Genomic DNA, 22,480 nt, shown 5'->3' with positions numbered 1-22,480 from the left:
AAAAAACAATAAAAAAATAGGTCAATTTATTCAACAAGATAACTTTGAAGAATTAAAAATTTCATGTGAGATGCTGCAGGGTTTGGAAAGATAATGATGATGTTCAAACATTTACTTTACATGTTTACACTATACAAGGGGCTACTGAAAAGTTCCTGGTTTTAAGGGTATTATGAAGGCCAACCATCCAAATTTTTTGCAGGGTTTAGAAGAAACTGAAGGGCACTGCAATAAGTGTGTGAATGTGAGAGGAGAATATGTTGAATAAAATCATAGTTAACTGAACCTCCTGTATTTTCTTTTACCCAATACCAGGAACTTTTCAGCAGCCCCTCGTATGCTACATCAACTTGTGTGCTGGAAAATATGGTAAGTTATTTACTACAGGGAAGGATGGATCAGCAAGAATGAGTTGTCTTGGATATGGAAATAGCATAGCACTGACAACATAATATGAATTATGAAAACATTTGGCTTGTAGACTGATTCCCTATCAAGTCAGCAAGCTGTTATTCTCTTAATTCAGCATAGTAACTCATGACATGCTGGGGACGATTGAACAATATGCACTGGTTAATACCATAACATACCATCATCATCATCATCATCCTCATCGTTTAACGTCCGCTTTCCAAGCTAGCATGGGTTGGACGATTTGACTGAGAACTGGTGGACCAGGTGGTTACACCAGGCTCCAATCTGATTTGGCAGAGTTTCTACAGCTGGATGCCCTTCCTAACGCCAACCACTCCGAGAGTGTAGTGGGTGCTTTTACGTGCCACCGACACAAGTGCCAGTCAGGCGGTACTGGCAACGGCCATGCTCGAAATGGTGTATTTTACGTGCCACCTGCGCAGGAGCCAGTCCAGCAGAACTAAATTAATAAAGTAACTATCATAGCTTATAATGAGAAAAAGAAGTTGCTCAATAGAAATTTTAAAGGTTTGATGTTATCTAAAATAAATTTAAAAAATGAAACTAACTCATGTTACTGAATACTTATTTTGTTTCTCAGAGCAAATACAATTTAATAATATAAATCACCATGTTGTACAACTGTAACACATTTAATCATACCTTGAGTTGCTTTTTTGTTATTGAAAAATCTTGTGATGTTTTCTCCTGTACCTCTTCCCTCTCTGTTGGGCTTCCAAAGCTATTTTGATGTGAAACTTTATTCATTGTCTTCATGTATTTTTCTGGCTTTGTTGACTTACTTCCAATATCGGATGCTTGCTGACAGAAAAAAAGCACAAAAAACAATACACACACATACGTTATGTATATATAATGTATATTATATATATATATATATATATGTGTGTGTGTGTGTGTACATATATATATATACACACACACACACACACACACACACACACACACACATATATATATATATATATATATATATATATATATATATACACATACATATATATATACATATACATATATATATATCTTTTTTTTTAATGCATACATAGATTTAAATTTATGAATTTATGTAATTTCAGATTATCTAATTACTTATAATTAAGCTTGCTCTTATAAAGTATTTTCATAAAGCCTTAACAATTATAAATATTTTCAATTGATATTTTTCGTCAAATATCTAAGCAGATATGTCTATCTGATGAAGCATCGTTACATATTTAAATGGAAGAGGTAGACCCAAGAAGACATGGGATGAAGTTGTAAAGCATGACCTTCAAACATTGGGCTTCACAGAGGCGATGACAGGAGACCGGGACCTTTGGAAATATGCTATGATTGAGAAGATCCAACAACTAAAGTGAGATCGCAGTCACATATGTCCAGCCCAGTTAAGGGTGCCCTTGATACGTCGGGTGATACGATATGCTTGAGAAGACCTGTTGAGTCAAGTAAAACCAATATCATAGCTGTGGTCAGTGCTCCCTGACTGGCTCCCATGCCAGTGACACATAAAAAGCACCATCTGAATGTAGTTGATGCCAGGTCCCCCTGACTGGCTCCCGTGCCGGTGGCACATAAAAAGCACCAACCGATCATGGCCAATGCCAGTACCTCCTGACTGGCTCTTGTGCTGGTGGCATGTAAAAAGCCCATCCAAATGTGATTGATGCCAGGCTCACCTCACTGGCTCCTGTGCTGGGTACTTATTTTATCAACCTTCAAAGGACGGAAGGCAAAGTTAACCTTAGTGGAATTTGAACTCAGAACGTATAAATGGATGAAATGCTGCTAAGCAATCTGCCCATTCACCTTGGCTTTTATCCTTTCGCAGTCGATGAAATATGTACCAGCTGAGCACTGGGTTTGATGTAATCAGCTTACATCCTCCCCACAAAATTGCTAGCCTTGTGCCAAAATTTTAAACCAATATTAGTAATTGTATATTTCAAGCCATCATCATCATCATCCTTTAACGTCCGTTTTCTATGCTGGCATGGGTTGGATGATTTGTCTGAAGTCTGCAAGCTGGAGAGCTGCACCAGGTTCCAGTCTGATTTGGCTTAGCTTCTATGACTGGATGCCCTTCCAAACGCCAACCACTTCATGGTGTGTGCTAAGTGCTTTTAATGTGGTGCCATACTATTATAAGTAACAGTTGTACCACAAGTAACAATTATATATCATCATCATCACAATCGCTGTCATCATGAACAGTGCATTATATGTGAAGTAGAAATCTTACCTTTAATGAAGTGTTGCTAAATTTTAAGGGCATTTTGATATCTTTAACACCTGTAAATTTAGGAGGTTTCATTTTCCTACGTTTTGGACTCTGATGTTCATTTTCTGTTCTAAGAATATAAAAATTATTTTTCATACAGATTAAAGTTAAAAATGTGTTCAATAAATTTGTCAATCAATGTATTTTGATTTAATTTTAAATTACTGTACAAAGTAAAATTGTTAATTTCCTGCATAAGATTTATTTATAAAAGATATGTTAATATGACTAAATAACATTTTTAATGTCTCATGGATATTAGCAGCTAAAAAAATCAACAAGTAACATTGTTAAACAAAGTAAAGGCAGTCTTGTCTAGGAGTTTAGTTGACAGAAGCTCACAAGACTATTCACCATATTTCCAACAATGTCACCATCTTTTTGAAAGACAGCTTATAAAATGAAAGAAAGAAAAACACAAAACACAAACACATCAGCATCCATGATGTTCAGAAACATATATACATGCTCAGAATTGTCAAATAATGGAAAATACCATATTGGTTACTAGCTGTCAGGATACCGCTTCCTTCAAAATTCCATGCTTAATGAAATTTGTCAAGACTATTCCTGACATTCCTGTGCACCCTTTCCTCTTTGTGGCTCTTTTACTGCTGACTTTTCCATCATTTTGTGTCTCATTCTGTGTACTATACATACATTTATGGCTATCATTGTTGTCTTTCCTACTTGACTTATTTATTTCTTTATTGCCCACAGGAGGCTAAACATAGAGGGGACAAACAAGGACAGACAAAGGGATTAAGTCGATTACATCAACCCCAGTGCATAACCGGTACTTATTTCATCGACCACCAAAAGGATGAAGGGCAAAGTCAACCTCAGCGGAATTTGAACTCAGAACATAACAGCAGACAAAATATCACTAAGCATTTCGCCCAGCATGCTCACGATTCTGCCAGCTCACCACCCTAAACTTATTGCTGCTTTCTGTCCCCTGTTTTACCCTTTTCTGGCCAGTTGTTTGGCACCAGAGCATTGTATACAATAAACTCATTATTAAATCAATGAAAGGCAGTGAGCTGGCAGAATAATTAGCACACTGAGTCAAAAGCTCAGTAACATTTTGCCTGTCTTTACATTCTGAGTTCAAATTCCACTGAGGTGGAATTTCATCCTTTCAGGGTCAATAAAATAAGTACCAGTTGAAGAATGGGGTCAATATAAGCGACTGACTCACTTACCAAAATTGCTGGCCTTGTACCAAAATTTGAAATCATTATTAAATCATTGATCCAAAATATATATTAGAATGCTGGAGCATGATCATTACCAGCGTTGTCTTACTGGCACTTGTGCCGGTGGCACGTGAAAAACATTCGAGTGAGGTCATTGCCAGTGCCGCTGGACTGGCCCCTGTGCAGACGGCACGTAAAAAACACCATTTTGGGTGTGGCCATTGCCAGTACCACCTGACTGGCCTAAGGATATTACTTTTATAGGCACAGGAGTAGCTGTGTGCATAGACATAAATATAATTGTGTGGTAAGAAGCTTGCTTCTCAGCCACATGGTTTCAGGTTCAGTCCCACTGTGTGACTCCTTGGGCAAGTGTCTTCTACTATAGCCTCAGGCCAACCAAAGCCTTGTGAGTGGATTTGGTAGATGGAAACTGAAAGAAGCCCATCGTATAGACATGTAAAAGCACCATCCGAACGTGGCCGATGCAAGTACCCACTGACTGGCTCCCAGGTCAGTGGCTCATAAAAGGCACCATCCGAACGTGACCAATGCCTGTACCCACTGACTGGCCCCTGCTAGTGGCATGTAATCCAAACATGGCCAATGACAGTACTCCCTGACTGGCCCCTGTGCCAGTGGCACGTAAAAAGCACTGTCCGAACGTGATCAATGTCAGGCCCGCCTGGCTGGCTCTTGTGCTGGTGGCACATAAAAAGCACCCACTACACTCTCAAAGTGGTTAGCATTAGGAAGAGCATCCAGCTGTAGAAACATTGCCAGATCAGATTAGAGCCTGGTGCAGCCATCTGGTTCGCCAGTCCTCAGTCAAATCGTCCAACCCATGCCAGCATGGAAAGCGGGCGTTAAACGATTATGACGATGAGTTCCTCTTCTACTATCAAATAACAACTGCAAAGGACAATATTAGTGAGATCATAAGAAGTGTATACAAATAGATAGAACTAAACAAAAAACAATCACATTATTGTTTTCTTTAGATTTATTTAAGAAACAAAGACAGCTGGAATACTTTTGATCAGAGCAGAAGAGAAGATATTTTAGGTTTGTTTGACAAGCATTGCTTGAGACTAATCAATGAAAACGAAAGCAACAGAAAAAAAAAAGACAAAAACGACAACAACAACTACCCAGGCACTTCATGCTGATTAGCTGCTTCTTCTTTCACTGCAGCTGCTTCCATGTCTCTTGCTTCTTCTTGAGAGACACTCTCTTGAACTGTGTTATCAATAAGCTTCCTGCTTTCCTCACAGTAGTGTCTTGGTGCCCAATTATCAATTTCTGGTCGCACGGGTTCTAAAAGTTGAAGTTTAAGAAAAGAAAAAGGTAAATTAAAATCACAAGATGTATTTACGATAGGATTTCTTATTGGAAAGAGATCAAGGTTGAGAAAGATGCAGGATAAATTTGAACATGTAGCCTAGCTAACTAAAGTGAGTTTCACTTAGGGGCAGCCTTCCCCTCCTTATCCCTCTATACAGGCTTATACAGCAGGCCTGAAAATGATGCCGCCTTAAAAACAGCACTCTAGATAAACCACTCCCATCACTCCCCCTCCAGCTATGTTACTGATTGGGCCCTTTTTTAAAAAATTTGTTTATCACTTAGAGAAAGAAGGGACAGTGCCAATGACCTTCTTTAAGGCCCCAAGTAAGGTGAAAGGGAGAGAGAGAAGGAACATGTTACCTTCAGACTGGAGGCCCAGCTTCCACACAACCTTCATCCACCAAATTTTACTCACAAGCTTTTAGTTGACTCAAGGGTTATAACTGAAGACACCCATGCTAGGTATTGTGTTGTGGGATTGAATCCCAGACTACATTCAAGCTTCCTATTGTTGGACATTTAGTCAATAACTTGTCTTTCAGAAATCAGCAGTATTTATCAATGAGGGTTCAACCATATTGTCTTGTAGATGAGACACAATAAGATCACACTCATCTTCCAACCACACCCGCATGAAATGCTGAGATCAGTTATACAAGTTAGCTAAACACTGGTCTGTTGTATAGTGCTGCCACCTCTTATAGTTGTCAGTTAGTTGTATCATTTGGTACAGACTGAGAGTTAGTTGGATTGGCTTATTTGAGGATTAACTGGCAAAGTGGGCCACAGACACCACAGTACAGTACTGGAGACAAACTATCAACTTCATGGTTGATTATTTTGGACTTTAATAATTCAGACATCCATGTACTTTTCCAGTATATTAATGGTACTTAGTATTGGTAATATTCTCTTCTGCTTTAGGCACAAGGCCCAAAATTTTGGGGGAAGGGGTCAGTCGATTAGATCAACCCCAGTACACAACAGGTCCTTAATTTATCGACCCCAAAATGATGAAAGGCAAAGTCGACCTTGGCAGAATTTGAACTCAGATGTAAAAACAGACAAAATACCACTAAGCATTGTGCCCAGCGTGCTAACGTTTCTTATTTCTTTATTGCCCACAAGTGGCTAAACACAGAGAGGACAAACAAGGACAGACAAAGGGATAAAGTCGATTACATCGACCCCAGTGCGTAACTGGTGCTTAATTTATCGACCCCGAAAGGATGAAAGGCAAAGTCGACCTCGGTGGAATTTGAACTCAGAACGTAGCGGCAGTCGAAATACCGCTAAGCATTTCGCCCGGCGTGCTAACGTTTCTGCCAGCTCACCGCCTTAGTACTAGTAATATTAGTGGAACTGAGGATAATGTGAAGTCAATTCTGGAAGGATGTGAAGCAGGTTTCTTAAAGTATTATGAGGGTGCATGGCTTAATGGCTAAGGTATTCGGCTCATGATGATAAGATCATAAGTTCAATTCTCAGTAGTGTGTTTTTTGTCCTTCAACAACACATTTTATTTCATGCTGTTCCAGTCCACTCAACTGGAAAAAAATGAGTTGTACCTGTATTTAAAAGGGCCAACTCCATCACATTTTGTGTCATGCTGAACCTGTCTGAGAACTACATTATGGGTATGTATGTCTGTGGAGTGTTCAGCCACTTGCTCATTAATTTCATGAGCAGGTTGTTCTGTTGATCGGATTAACTAAAACAAGTGTTGCTGTAACTGAAAGAGTACCAGTTGGTCAGTCAGGCTAAAGGTATTAAGGTATTTTATGTATTGTATTTGATCTGACACTCCACCATGTAGAAAGATTTTGACTGAGAGGGGGAAATGATTGAATTGGTAGGTGATAGGAGCACCAGTTTAACCATGAGTACTCAAACCGCTGTAGGTGTTTCATTTTGTATTACAATCATCATCTACAACTGCCAAATCCTGGAGGGTAGACTGTTCATCTGACATTCTCTTTCTTTTGGAAATTCAAATTATATCAGTGGAGTCCCTATCCTTTCTTTCTGACTATGCAGGCATTGTGTATGGTCCCCCCAGGACTCTCAGTAGGCTATCAGTGCAGCATGGTTAATTTTCAATGCAGCAAAGCATAAGGTGAAATATATAGAGAAAGAGAAGAAAGAATGAAAGCAAGAGAAAAGAAAGAAGAATTAATTCAGTAACTGATTTGTACTTTATTTATTAGTCACAGAACGATGAATGCTAAAGCTGAGCTTTACGGGATTTCAACTCAAAACAGACAGCCAAGTGTATTACAACAAAGTAATTACTATAGCTCTTTTGTGATCTGGCCCTTCTGATTTTTCACAGAATAACTACAGTGTTTATTCAATGTTCTAACTATTCTATGTAATTACAGAATAAATAATGTTTGTTCCTAATGAAACAGCTGTTGGAATATTCAAAATTGGAATATAAACAGTGTGTGGAATTTAAGCTTTTCTTCTTTTTTATTTTAAATATGTTGCTTTGTAATACTATTTTAGCTGATTATTCACCATTTCAATCACACACTTAATTTCACATTGCCTCAGTTCTCCTAGTTCATGTAAATAAGTACCATATAGTTTGTGAATGTTAGCTGGGATAGACTGACATTTTTCAGAGGGAGATTCATCTCTAATTTACTAATCATTTTCTTATCAAAAATACTTTGCTCTATATTTCTATTAATTTTAAAAACAATCAAGAGTTTTGTCAAATAATTAAATCTTTCATAATTTCTATATTAAGCTGGTAATTTTAACCTAACTTCACAAATGAAGGTTTCTTGCATAAAATTATGACATAAAATATTCTTCCCATATAAATATAAGAAATGGGTGTGGAATAGGGAAGATAAAAATTTGGATCTTTACCTTCACTTGAAATCCAACCAGGTTGCAAAGTAGGACTTACTTGGGATTCATCACGTCTTAGGAAATTCCACTGAAATAAATGGAAAATATTACATCTTATTAATTAAATATTTCACTCTTGATGATTGGGTAAATATAGTTTTTAGATTAATTTAAATAAATTTAATTCAAATAAATTACATATTGAAATTACATATAATTATGGAATAAATAATGTTTGTTCCTAATGAAACAGTTGTTGAGCAAAATTAAAGTATAAACTGTATGTGTAATTCATGTGTTTATTTTAAATATGTTGCTTTGTAAGATCATTTTAGCTTGTTATGTACATACATGTAAGTTACTTCTACCTGGATGTACTGCAATGTAATGATATGTTGGAGTTTAACAACCTTTCATTAATTGAGCTCTTAATAAGTGTGAACTTAATTTTTCATGTTAATCAGCAGTTCTCTATATGGATATATTATAAATAATTTGTTTCTATAAACTTACAAGTTATTTGTTTCTCTTTTATTCTCTTTTACTTGTTTCAGTCATTTGACAGTGGCCATGCTGGAGCACCGCCTTTTAGTCGAGCAAACCGACCCCAGGACTTATTATTTGTAAGCCTAGTACTTATTCTATTGGTCTCTTTTGTCGAACCGCTAGGTTACGGGGATGTAAACACACCAGCATCGGTTGTCAAGCGATGTTGGGGGGACAAACACAGACACAGACACACACACACATGTATATACATATATATGACGGGCTTCTTTCAGTTTCCGTCTACCAAATCCACTCACAAGGCTTTGGTTGGCCTGAGGCTATAGTAGAAGACACTTGCCTAAGTTTCCACACAGTGGGACTGAACCCAGAACCATGTGGTTGGTGAGCAAGCTACTTACCACACAGCCACTCCTAAACTAATAAATAGTTAATATGACTTAATCAAAATACAATAAAATCTGTTTCAACACACAATTTCAGGCCAAATATGTAACTAAAGATCTGGATGATATGATTAATGCAGGAAATTGAAAACTAGAGTTGTGAGAGAATGGGAAACATTTTAAGAACTCTTCCCTAGTTAGAAATGAAAGCCTATGCAGAAAAGATATGCCTTATATATCATCATCACCGTTTTAACATTCACGTTTCCATGTTTGTATGGGATGGATGGAATTTCTTGAGGCAGAATTTCTATAGCCAGATACCCTTCCTATCACCAATCTTTACCTGTTTCCAAATAAGGTAATATTTCCCTATGACCAGACATATTTCCCTGGATGATTGCAAATGAAGGACAGTGTTTGTATGACAGTGACACTTGTTTACAAGTATCAGATGAAGTCAAGGCAAGGAGACAGCAACACATACACACACACACATATAGATGACAAGCTTCTTTCAGTTTCCATCTACCAAATCCACTCACAAGGCACAAGGCTTTGGTCAGCCCATAGCTATAGTAGAAGACACTTTTCCAAGGTGCAGTGCAGTGAAATTGAACACTAAACTATGTGACTGGAAAGCAAATTTCTTACTGCACAGCCACATCTGTGCCTATAAGTCATGCTTGCAGACATTTTAATTTAATATTGACATTTTTTACAACAAGAATTACACAAATTAATAGTTGGCGCTTTAACCATTTAATTTCAAAAAAGCATTTGACAAATTTATGTTCTAAACTTATTTTAGTTATAAAAACAATTGTCAGCAACTTGTTATTTCTCATTATTCTGTTTCAGTAGTGTTGTGGAATGGAAGTAAACATACAATGACTTATTCATTCAGTAATCTGGGTGTTCCTTTATTGATTTAGAACTTATAACATGTGTTGCCTCTTTTTAGACTTAAACAGGGAGTTTATTTAAAGAGAAACAGCTGGTACAGTGAGCAGGTTGAGTGTTTATTTAGAACAAAAAAGAACATTTTTTAGCACCCTAAGGGAAGACTTAAAGTCTATAAGAACCTGTGCTGAAAAAAAAAAAAAACTAAAATAAATCTCTTTTCTCTTTTACTTGTTTCAGTCATTTGACTGCGGCCATGCTGGAGCACCACCTTTAGTCGCGCAAATCGACCCCAGGACTTATTCTTTGGAAGCCTAGTACTTATTCTATCGGTCTCTTTTGTCGAACCGCTAGGTTACGGGGATGTAAACACACCAGCATCAGTTGTCAAGCGATGTTGGGGGACAAACACAGACACACACAGACACACAGACATATATACAACGGGCTTGTTTCAGTTTCCATCTACCAAATCCACTGACAAGGCTTTGGTCGGCCTGAGGCTATAGTAGAAGACACTTGCCCAAGGTGCCACGCAGTGGGACTGAACCCAGACCCATGTGGTTGGTAAGCAAGCTACTTACCACACAGCCACTCCTGCACCTTTAATTTTTATGTATGTATGTATCTTTAATTTTATGTATGTAGCTTAAATCAAATACGTATGTATGTATATATATATATATATATATATATATATATATATATATATATACTTTTTTTCTCAGACTGGAACGAACACGACACAATGAAGTAGAGAAATTTGAAAAGACAACACGAAACCGGTTATTTCTCAAAATACAATGTTTATATACCAAAAAGATTTTCTAACATTTTTCTAACATTTTTCTGACATAATTTAAATATATACTTTAACCATGTAACACAAGCCTTCTGTAGATTTTTCACTCTTATTATCTTTTATACATCCAACCACGTGCTTTCACATACCAACTTTCTCACCTATATATATATATATATATATATATATATATATATATATATATATATATACATATATATATATATATATATGCTAGCTTAAAAACTACACTCCGTGTGGACTTTTAAGCTAGCTCCCACTGACAGCTAATTGGGCCTGCAGCTCAAAACTAAAGTGAACTAAATAGTATAACTAAAATACGTCTATAATGGCTACATGTCCTGGTGGTGTTTGAGCAGACCTTAAGGACAGATGAGAATTAATTCTGCAATTCTATTGTTCCAGTCCCAAGATGGATTCCAACTGTTGGCCAATTTGTCCCAAAGTTCTTATCTCAACCGTCATTTATGAATGTCATTTATCACTCCCTTGACCTCTGACATCATCTGACAAACACCAACCAGGATGGTGTGAAGCAGCCAAGCTTTACCTGCTAGAAATAGCAACCCAAATACGTTTGAATCAGATCCCATGGTGGATGTCCAAGAACCAAATGATGGGCAGATTTTCAATCCTGGGATCATTCTGATTCCAAAAAGGTATAATATGTCTATGTAGAGCAAATGTAGATTGAGATAGAGGGGACAGACAGGTAGAATTTTGCTTTAATTGTGTGTGTGTGTGTGTGTGTGTGTGTGTGTGTGTGTGTGTGTGTGCATGTGTGTGGCTTAAGATCTTAATGAGTGAAGAATTAAAATGTTTACTTCAACTAATAATGTTAAAGCTTCTATAGCAGCATTGACTGTATAGGGCAGAAGCTGTCGTTCCAAGTAAATATCATATGCTTTATTAAGCACAATATTAACAATGTCTTCTACTATCTCGCTGGCATAATCTTCATTTTTGTACCCTTCTTGTAGTTCTAACCTGGCGAATAAAAGAAAAAAAAGAAAAAGAAAAAAAAAACTAGAAAGAAATCACTCGGATGTTTACAAATGATGTGAAAGACATTTTTCTGTGTTAAATAATAATAATGATAATAATAATAATAATAGTAATTATAATAATAATAATAATAATAATAATAATAATAGAAAAGTTGATACCAGATAACATTGACAGTCAAAGGTTTTGGGGTGACATCTGGAGCAAAGACAAGGAGCACAAGAAGGATGCTGAATGGTTGCAAAAACTGAAACAAACAGTAATCTGCCCCAAACAGGCAGAACTAGTCATTTCAGTTAGGGAAGTGAAGGAGATCAGCAAAAAAATGAGCAACTGGAAGGCCCCGGCACCAAACAGAGTTCAAGGCTACTGGATCAAAAGATTTGGTGAATGTCATGCACGAATAGCTGTGCAACTCAACACCTTGTTAAATGCTGACCAAGTAACACCAGAATGGTTGACGTTGAGTAGAACAGTGCTGTGCTTGAAAAACATCGAAAAAGGCAATACGGTAGACAATTGCAGGCCGATATCCTGTTTGCCACTTATGTGGAAGTTATTGACTGGAATACTTGCAGAGTCAATGTATGAACATCTGGTAAAAAATGGAGTCCTGCCACATGAGCAGAAGGCTTGCAAGCGTAAGTGTAGAGGTACCAAGGATCAACTGATAGACAAAACTGTAGTTAGAGACTGCAAGAGGAGGAAAAGTAAGTTAGCCATGTCATGGATCAACTATAGTAAGGCGTACGATATGACCCACATTCTTGGATAATGGAATGTATTAACCTATTTGGGAAGTGGCTCCCCTGGTTTTTGATCTTAACTGATTGGAAGTGTTATCATGTACATTGTTTTGTCTTGGTATAAAAGATGGGCTACAGCAAATATTCTGCTCAATACCACAGATTTGCTTGTCAGTTGTTTGACCTTAACCAGTTGAGCATGTCCCTTGGTGGCTGACGATATGTGCATCTCTAATTACGAGCAGAAGTAGTGGGGGAGCATCATAGCCATGTGTTGAGAAGAATTCTTTGGGGTTTGAATAATTCACTTTTGGAAACATGGGTGTTTTGCTCAACATCCTTAAACAAACCTTATTCAGGGACCTTTTGAGCGGGATGGGCTGCTCGACCTGAAGAAAATTCTAACTGGGCCCCACCTGCAAGGTCATGCGCTGTCTATCTTGATATGAGATCACCATGTCGCACACATATGGTTGTTATGCATGTACTTGGCGTACCCTTATCAGACGAATAGTCATGATGGATATACTGGGCTTCGTATATTTTACCCCAGTGTCACTTTGATGGCATGCACTGCTTTCTCACTCAATAATAATAATAATAATAATAATCCTTTCTACTATAGGCACAAGGCCTGAAATTTGGGGGGAGGGGGCAAGTTGATTGGATTGACCTCCAGTACACTACAACTGGTACTTAATTTATCAACCCTGAAAGGATGTAAGGCAAAGTCAACCTTGCCAGAATTTGAACTCAGAACGTAGTGCCAGATGAAATACTGCTAAGCATTTCACCCTACCATCTTTCCGCCTTAATAACGACGACGACAATAATAATAATAATAATAATAATAATAATAATAATAATAATAATAATGGGACTTTGATTTCCAGACAGACAAAGTGTTAGAGCACCGAAGACTGGATATAGTAACCTTTAGGAGGGACAAACAAGAGTGCCTAATAATCGACGTAGCAGTGCCTGGGGGTCAACATATCATCATGAAAGAAAGAGAAAAAGTTGATAAATATGGTGACCTGAGAATTGAGATCGCTAAGATGTGGCAGCTACGAGAGTCAGACATAAAGGTTATCATTATTGTCATCGGAGCATTGTGTTCAATACCCCCCAATCTGCAAAAACATCCGAAAACCTTAGAAATAACCTACAATCAAGATGTATTGCAAACGTCGGCACTACTTGGAACTGCACGCATATTGCGTAAAGTACTGTCTGTCTGAAGTCCTTGTTGTGACTTGACAAACAGTATAAAACCCCGGTAGACACAATATCTTCAATCAACAACTTCACGATATTGTATACTGTGCGACATCTATAGTAATAATAATGATAATGATTTTAATTTTTTGCCACAAGGTAAGCTTGGGGGAGGGGATTAAGTCAATTAAATCAGTCCCCCAGTGCATAACTGGTACTTATTTAATCGACTCCAAAAGGACAAAAGTCAAAGTTGACCTTGGTGGAATTTGAACTCAGAATGTAATAATGGGCAAAATACCAGCAACCATTTCGCCCAGCGCACTAACAATTCAGCCAGCTCACTGCCTGTGTGTAATAATAATAATAACAATAATATTAATCATAATAATCCTTTCTACTACAGGCACAAGGCCTGGAAATTTGTGGGGAGAGTGCAAGGTAGTTTCATTGACTCCAGTACTTGACAGATGCTTATTTTATCAACCCTGAAAAGAGATGAAAGGCAAAGCTTGACCTTAGCAGAATTTGAACTCAGCACATAAAGATGGATGAAATGCCGCTAAGCATTTTGCCCAATGTGCTAACAATTCTGCCAGTTTGCTGCCTTTCAGCTGGCAGAGATATTGAATTCAAAAAGGTGATGATAAATTATCTTGTGAGATGCTACCAAGTCAGCTGCTAGACATCAAAGCTTTTATGTATTCAATGGCCAGAGAAGTCAAAGAACTTAGTGCATTACATTTAGACAAGCAAAAAAGTTATAACAATGGTACCTACCAATGCTGTTCAGTGAGTTTCCCAGGAACAATCTCAGGCAGCACAACAACTTGATGTGCAGCTTGTGCTTGTTTCCCACGTTCACCTCTTTGCTTTTGCATGCCTTACTGCAATCAAAAGGAAAACAAAATTCCAAAACCTGGAATAAAATCATGTTACTAATTATGGGGAAAGCACATTTGTGTGGATAAGAAGTTTCAGGTTCAGTCCCACAGAGGGGACACCTTGCAGAAGAGTCTCCTACTACTGCTCCATCAGATTGACTAAAAGCCTTTGGAGTGGAACTTGGTCAAAAGAAACTGTGCAGAAAGTCATTGTGTGAGCATGCGGGGTGGGGTGCAAAGGTGCATGGCTTAGTGGTTAGGGTGTTGCACTTGTGATCGTAAGATTGTGGTTTAAATTCCTGGACTGGGTGATGCATTGTGTTCTTAAGCAAAGCACTTATTTCTCATTGATCCACTCCACTCAGCTGATACAAATGTATAATCCTGGGACAGACTATAGTCCCATCCAGTGGGGGATTATACAAGCTGCAGAATCTGGGAATCTGGCCTGATGAGCCTATGGCTTGGGAAAGACTTTTGATCCTTTTGATAGATATATGTGTGTGTGTATATATATATATATATATATATATATATATATATATATATCATCATCATCATTGTTTAACATCCGCTTTCCATGCTGGTATGGGTTGGACGATTTGACTGAGGACTGGTGAGCCAGAGGCTGCACCAAGCTCAATCTGATCTGGCAAAGTTTCTACAGCTGGATACCATTCCTAATGCCAAACACTCCGAGAGTGTAGTGGGTGCTTTTACGTGCCACCGGCAGGGCTAGTCAGACGGTTCTAGCAACGACCATGCTCAAAGGTGTTTTTATGTGCTACCTGCACAGGAGCCAGTCCAGTGGCACTGGCAATGACCATGCTCGAATGCTGTTTTTCATGTGCCACCAGCACATGTGCCAGTAAGGCAATGCTGGTAAGAATCACGCTTGGATGGTGCTTTTCACATGTCACCAGCATGGAAGCCAATCCATGGCCCTGGCAATGATCACGCTCAGATGTGCTTTTAACGTTCCACTGGCACTTGTGCCAATGAGGCAGTACTGTCATCAGCCATGTCAGCAATTTTGATTTACTTACACTTACAAGTAAAGTTCATTGTCCAATGAACGAGGGGTACTCATAAGTGGACCAGTTACACCCCACATTCGAATGTGCTTTTAACATTCTACTGGCAGGAGTGCCAATCAGGTGGTACTGTCATTGGCCATGTCAGCGATTTTGATTTTGATTTCACTTGCCTCAATAGGTCTTTGCAAGCAAAGTTTATTGTCCAATGAATGAGGGGTACTCATAAGTGGGGCAGTTACACCCACTGGCTTAGGCCATGGGCTATGGTCTCACTTGGCTTGTCGGGTCTTCTCAAGCAAGGCATATCTCCAAAGGTCCTGGTCACAAGTAATTGCCTCGGTAAGGCCCAATGTTCGAAGGTCGTGCTTCACCACCTCATCCAAAGTTTTCCTGGGTCTACCTCTTCCACAGGTTCCCTCAACTATTAGGGTGTGACACTTTTTCACACAGCTGTCCTCATGCATTCGCAACACATGACCATACCAGTGCAGTCGTCTCTCTCACACACCACATCTGATGCTTCCTATACATATATATATGTCACATGGCTCAGTGGTTAGAGTGTCATGCTCACAATCATGAGATAGTGAGTTTGGTTCATGGACCAAACTGTGTGTTGAGTTCTTGAGCGAGACACTTCATTTCACGTTGCTCCAGTTCACTCAGCTGTAGAAATGAGTTGCGACGTCACTGATGCCAAGCTGTATCAGGCTTTGCCTTTCCCTTGGATAATATCAGTGGCATGGAAAGGGGAGACTGGTATGCATGTGTGACTGCTGGTCTTCCATCGACAACTTTGCCCGAACTTGTTCCTCAAAGGGTAATTTTCTAGGTGCAATCCCATAGTCATTCATGACCAAAGGGAGTTTTTAACCATTACCCTATATATATATATACATAACCCTATATATATATATATATATATATATATATATATAACCCTATATATATATATATATATATATTACACACACACAAACATATAGGCACGAAATGAGCCTGACGAGATATATTTATTCAATGAGCTTACCAAAATTTAAGTTGCATGGAACCGAATGAAACTGATATTAAGTCATTTTTGTATCTATCAAATATGTTGAGAGCCACATTCTTTTGTTTGTCTACACATATATGGTTGTAAATAATAAAAAAACATTAACACCACAAGGTATCTACACAAATTTGTATTTTCTATTAAGTTGTGTTTATATGTATGAAGGGCATCCAGCTGTAGAAACTCTGCCAGATCAGATTGGAACCTGGTACAGCCATCTGGTTCGCCAGTCCTCAGTCAAATCACCCAACCCATGCTAGCATGGAAGGTGGAGGTTAAACGATGATGATGATGATAGATAGATACATACATACATACATACGTAGGTAGGTAGGTAGGTAGAGATAGATAGATAGATAGATAGATAGATAGATAGATAGATAGATAGATAGATAAATAGACACATATGTTTCTTTATTAGTCATACAGGGTCGAACACATAGGGGACAAAATACAATGTAGAGCTTTTCTTTTTGGGGAAAAAAAAATAATAAAAGAAGGATAAAATTTCAATCAAAAGGGATCGTGGAAAAAAAAAAAAAGAGAAAACGGTGATCAATAGGGATCATGTATCACAGAAATGTCATAAATGTAAAAAAGAAAACAGATTAGTTTTATCCATGGAAAGAAAAGCCTACGGAAAAGACCATGGTAACCTTGGACAATAATAATGTCATGCAAAAACATACATTACAGTAAGTGACTCTCTTTTTTTCCTTTCTTCTTCTGGCTCATAGGATTATGCTCAAGGTGGCTCTGTCATTCACATGTGCCATCCTTGCTACATTCACCCATCTTTTATTGAAACATTCACTAGACAAAACGTCCCTCTCCACTCTCACCTTCCTCTTCACGTGATACTTGAAGAAGTTGATGAGAGATTGATCAGAGAGGCAAGTGTTTGTCCTCATTCAGACGATTCCACCATACACATTTTTTTGCCATAGTCACAAGTACGATGAAAATGGCTCTTCCTTCCCGTCTGAAGGAAGGAGGCGTGACAATATTGACGATAGACTCGGCTGATAAACCGACTCGTCTCACACACAATAGCAGTCGTTCGACATAGGCCCACAGGTCAGAAATGGTTGGACACTGTACGAGTGTGTGCAGAATGGTTTCATCACTCTGACTGCATCTTGGGTAGGTCGGCCCAGTGTTTCTCAAGCAATGCCTGTAGAGCTTATCCTGAATGGGTAGTGCTTCTTGATAGCTGCCAGGCCAGGGATCTCTGGAAGTGTCCATAGGTCCTGGCACAAAAATCGTCTTGAACAGGCGGGTCAGGTATTCCTTGTCGATGCCTTGGTTTGTCCCGAGATCATCGTCATACCACCCTTCCACTAATCCCCTATAGAATGCTTTTGTGGTGGTGCAGTCATTCAAAGTCAACCCAGGACGGCATAGTTGCTCGAGAGCAACACGACACTCGCAGTGCCATTCGCCTTTCCTCAGCCTCTTTTTGATCCATGACTGTAGTTTGGTCATGGAGACGAGCTGCAGGAAAGCGCACCTCACAAACGGTGACCACACCTGTTCACCGTTGTTGTCGCAGAGAGAGGTACAAAGGTTGTGATATATATGGTCAGGTGTTGCCAAGAAGGCACAAGTAAGAATTAGGGATTGCAGTGACTGGTGAAAACCTAGGTAGAAAAATGGGGGTGGGAGATGTGGAATGCAGCAATACAGTGATCAGGGCACTGGGGGTGGGAAAGAGGATTGGAAGACAATCATAGTTTATGAAGAGGAAATGTGAGGAAGAGAAAGATGCAGTTTAGAAGAGGAAATGTAGTTTGGTTTCTTGGAGTAGCTTATGTGAAAAGTTTGCTGTTACATGTGGGTGGGACACAACTCTTCTAGCACTCAGTTTCACTGATATGGGTGGGTCTTCTTAAGAACCTTATATCACCAAACATCTTGGTCCATTGTCATTTCCTCCATGAGCCTCAACATCTTAAGATCGGTCCTCAACACTTCATCCCATGTCTTCCTGGGTCTCCCTCTTCCATAGGTACTATCCACTTTCAGTGACTGGCACTTCTGTATACAGCTGTCTTCACTCACGCATCACATGCAATCTCCTCTCCTGCATGCCACATTTAATTGCTCTTATGCCTAGCTTTTCTCTCAACACAGTTGTGATTTGCTGGTCATACATACTGACGTTGCAAATCCAATGGAGCATACTACCTTCATTCCTCTCCAGTCAAAGCCCATGTCTCACTACCATGTAATATAGCCATTCTCACACAAGCATCATACACTCTACCTTTCACTCTGAGAGAGAGTCCCTTTGTTGCCAACAGAAGGAGAAGTTCTCTGAACTTCCTCCATTCTTTTCTTATTCTACAGGGTGTCCACAAAGTCTGGGTACATAGAGATTAACACATACTTTAAGAAATTATTATTTCTTATATTTAATTGTTTATATTATGATTTTATTTACTCCCTGTACCCAGACTTTGTGGACACCCTGTAGAAACAATACTTTCAGAGTATCCACCAATGTTACTAATTTGGTCACCTAAATAGCAGAAACTATCAACTACCTCAAGAGAGCCTCCTGGGTATTTGAGTGAGTTTAAGTCCCTTGTGCTTTTAGTGCTTACATATATATTTTGTGTATGTGTGTGTGTATGAGAGAGAGAGAGAGAGAGTGAGAGAGAGCAGCTCAATCAGTCCTCCACCTTCAAGTCACCCTTCCTCCCACCACTACTACAGCTCTTCCCACTATCCCAATACCATTTTTCTCTCTTGCTGCCCAAAACCATCTCACTCACTTGTTGGCCATTCTTCATCCATTAATATTGTTCTCCACACCCACATGTTACAGTTGCCATCATCCTCTTCCCAGACCACCAAATTATCTTTCCTCATACACTAGGCCTGTTCATCACTCTACTCCTCTCCTGCAACCTACCCAAACACATCATCTCTCCTCTCCCAACTGTTAATGATATCATCATTACTGCCCTGCTGCCAGCATCACTGTAGCCTCCTTAATTCATGCACATTGTACCCCTTAACCCATTCTAACCCAGGTTTTTAATTTTGTGATTTGTCGAAATTTTGAAGATGGTTCTTTACTCTTTTACTCGTTTCAGTAATTTGATTGTGGACATGCTGGAGCACTGCCTTTAGTCGAGCAAATCGACCCCAGGACTTATTCTTTGTAAGCCTAGTACTTATTCTATCGGTCTCTTTTGCTGAACCGCTAAGTTACGGGGATCGAAACACACCAGCATCGGTTGTCAAGCGATGTGGGGGCGGGTGCAAACACAGACATGCAAATATACACACACACATACATATATATATATACACATATATACGACAGGCTTCTTTCAGTTTCTGTCTATCAAATCCACTCACAAGGATTTGGTCGGCCCGAGGCTATAGTAGAAGACACTTGCCCAAGGTGTCACGCAGTGGGACTGAACCCAGAACCATGTGGTTGGTAAGCAAGCTACTTACCACACAGCCACTTCACCAATCTTTACAGATATTGCCTATCTCCCTCTCCCTTTTCCCTATACCCTCTTGAAACCCCCACTTCCCTCACTGCTGCTCCTGCTACCTGAGGTGTCACCTGGACACCTCATCACCACTGCCTATCTCCTTGAAGATGCTTCTAATTCATTCTACTAAATGTGAGTAGCCATGAAGCTCCTCTACAACAACAACTTGCTCAACCCCCATCCTAACATACAGATGCAGCACCTTCCCTTTGTGGGTTTGTTGACTTGCAAGCTACATGGTGACCTCAAAAGCGCTGGTGTCATGTAAAAAGGGCCCAGTACACACTGTAAAGTGGTTGGTTTTAGGAGAGACATCCAGTCATAGAAACCATGCCAAAACAGACACTGGAGCATGATGTGGTCCTTTGACTCAGTGGATCCTTGTCAAAATCCACCCCATACCAGCATGAAGCACGAACCTTTTTTTAAGTTTTAAGTTCCTTCCCAAGTCATACAGACTCATAGGGCTGCTTTCCTGGTTTCCATGGCATATAAATTCTCCATCTGGATGACACACTGGTCAGTTACAGGATTATTCATTTTTGCCAGCTGAGTGGACTGGAGCAACGTGAAATGAAGTGTTTTTCCCAAGAACACAACACGTCACCCTGTCCAGGAATTGAAACCACAATCCTATGACCATGAGTCAAACACTCTAACCATTAAGCCATGCACTTCTACAACATGAACATTAAATGATGATGATGATAATGATGATGATGATGATGACAATGATGATGGTGACAGGCCAAAATGTTGTAAATTTTAAAAAGTTTAGTAAAACACCTGCCATCATTATTGATGGCTTGGATGCTCTAGTGACTGAAAAATTATCATAGAGATTTGATTTAATTTGCAATTCATACTGAATGGATATAAAATTTTATCTTTTAGAGATGAACACCGTAATAACTGAGAATTAAACATTTGAAATTGCCAATGTGTGAAACATTCATTTTTTTAAACAAGCAAACATTATGTCAATAAAAATAAATTACATGAGGAAACTGATATAAAAAAAAAAAAGAAAAGAAGCTGCAGTTCATTTAAGATTAGTTGGAGAGATTCATGGGATATGTTTATGATATCTGCAATAAGGCTCGTTTACTCCACTCCCTCCTATTCTTTTTAAAAAAAAAATAATAATGATGATTTTGAGATTAATTTGACTGAAAATAACACCTGAAATATTTACATAATCAAAAAAGAAAAAAAAGTGCTTTAAATTCTTTGTTGAAACTTGTATTTAATAAAATACAGTCTCTCCTTTGAATATATCAGCAAAGGAAGACACCAAATTATTGATGAAGTGTTTACCTGCACTGAAGATTAATTATTTTGAGGCCCAAATATTATCAATTCTTCCCTGTCAGATTAACCAATAGTTACTCTCAATGAGTAAGATCATGCTTTACGGAGCAGGTTTAATCATACGGAAACATGTCAACAGTTGTCACCACATCCACCAAAATTCTGACTTGCTCTCAACATCATACTACCATTCAAATTTTAAGTAGTCTTGATTTTAAAGTTAGCTCCCTTGCCTTTCTTGACACAAATTATCACGAAGGCAATGATTTTTTCCCCCCTTTTCTGCATGTGTGGTTTTAATTAATTAAAACTAATTTTTAATGAATCGATTACATTAAATACATTAGCCTCCATTTAAATATATGTGCCTCGTGCAGAAGTCATCCCTGAAAAAGTTTCTCATTTCATTATGAAAGAGTGATCTATTATTAATATTAAAAGTGTTAACATAAATATTAGACCCATTGCATATCCATGCAATTAATGTGGCTTAGTAGTTTGATATTAGAAGCCAGAAGGACAAAGATGAACTTTGCACCCAGCATACTAAAAGGGGGTGAATTTGTTAAAGGTGTCACAACAGTTACTAAAGACAGACATAGAATGCATAAGAAGATTTAGATAGCCAGAATGAAAGCATACCTTACTCTTTTACTCTTTTACTTGTTTCAGTCATTTGACTGCGGCCATGCTGGAGCACCACCTTTAGTCGAGCAAATCGACCCCAGGACTTATTCTTTGTAAACCTAATACTTATTCTATTGGTCTCTTTTGCTGAACCGCTAAGTTACGGGGATGTAAACACACCAGCATCGGTTGTCAAGCGATGTTGGGGGGACAAACACAGACACACACACACACACACACACACACACACACACACACACACACACACATATATATATATATATATATATATATATATATATATATATATATGATGGGCTTCTTTCAGTTTCCGTCTACC

The 22,480-nt window shown here is 38.6% G+C and overlaps 1 protein-coding gene across 2 annotated transcripts in view; it reads right to left on the bottom strand.

The window, feature by feature from the left end:
• Positions 1-22,480, bottom strand: part of LOC106872710 (uncharacterized) — a 33,402-nt gene that overhangs the window by 9,653 nt on the left and 1,269 nt on the right. Inside the window, exons 2-7 of one of the 2 annotated variants that reach the window (XM_089363612.1) lie at positions 14,493-14,599; positions 11,568-11,730; positions 8,143-8,212; positions 5,067-5,232; positions 2,678-2,786; positions 1,078-1,236 (exon numbers count right to left, since the gene is read on the bottom strand). In XM_089363612.1, coding sequence (XP_089219738.1) covers positions 1,078-1,236; positions 2,678-2,786; positions 5,067-5,232; positions 8,143-8,212; positions 11,568-11,730; positions 14,493-14,593 — 768 coding nt within the window. In that variant the 5' untranslated portion in view covers positions 14,594-14,599. Of the gene's footprint in view, positions 1-1,077; positions 1,237-2,677; positions 2,787-5,066; positions 5,233-8,142; positions 8,213-11,567; positions 11,731-14,492; positions 14,632-22,480 lie in introns of both variants that reach the window. The other variant, XM_089363619.1, reaches the window with a different exon arrangement.

Source organism: Octopus bimaculoides, chromosome 1 (assembly GCF_046866305.1).
Source record: "Octopus bimaculoides isolate indiv1 chromosome 1, ASM4686630v1, whole genome shotgun sequence".
NCBI classification, from domain to species: domain Eukaryota; kingdom Metazoa; phylum Mollusca; class Cephalopoda; order Octopoda; family Octopodidae; genus Octopus; species Octopus bimaculoides.
The sequence above is the reverse complement of the archived record's forward strand: the minus strand, read 5'-3'. Positions and strand labels throughout refer to the sequence as shown.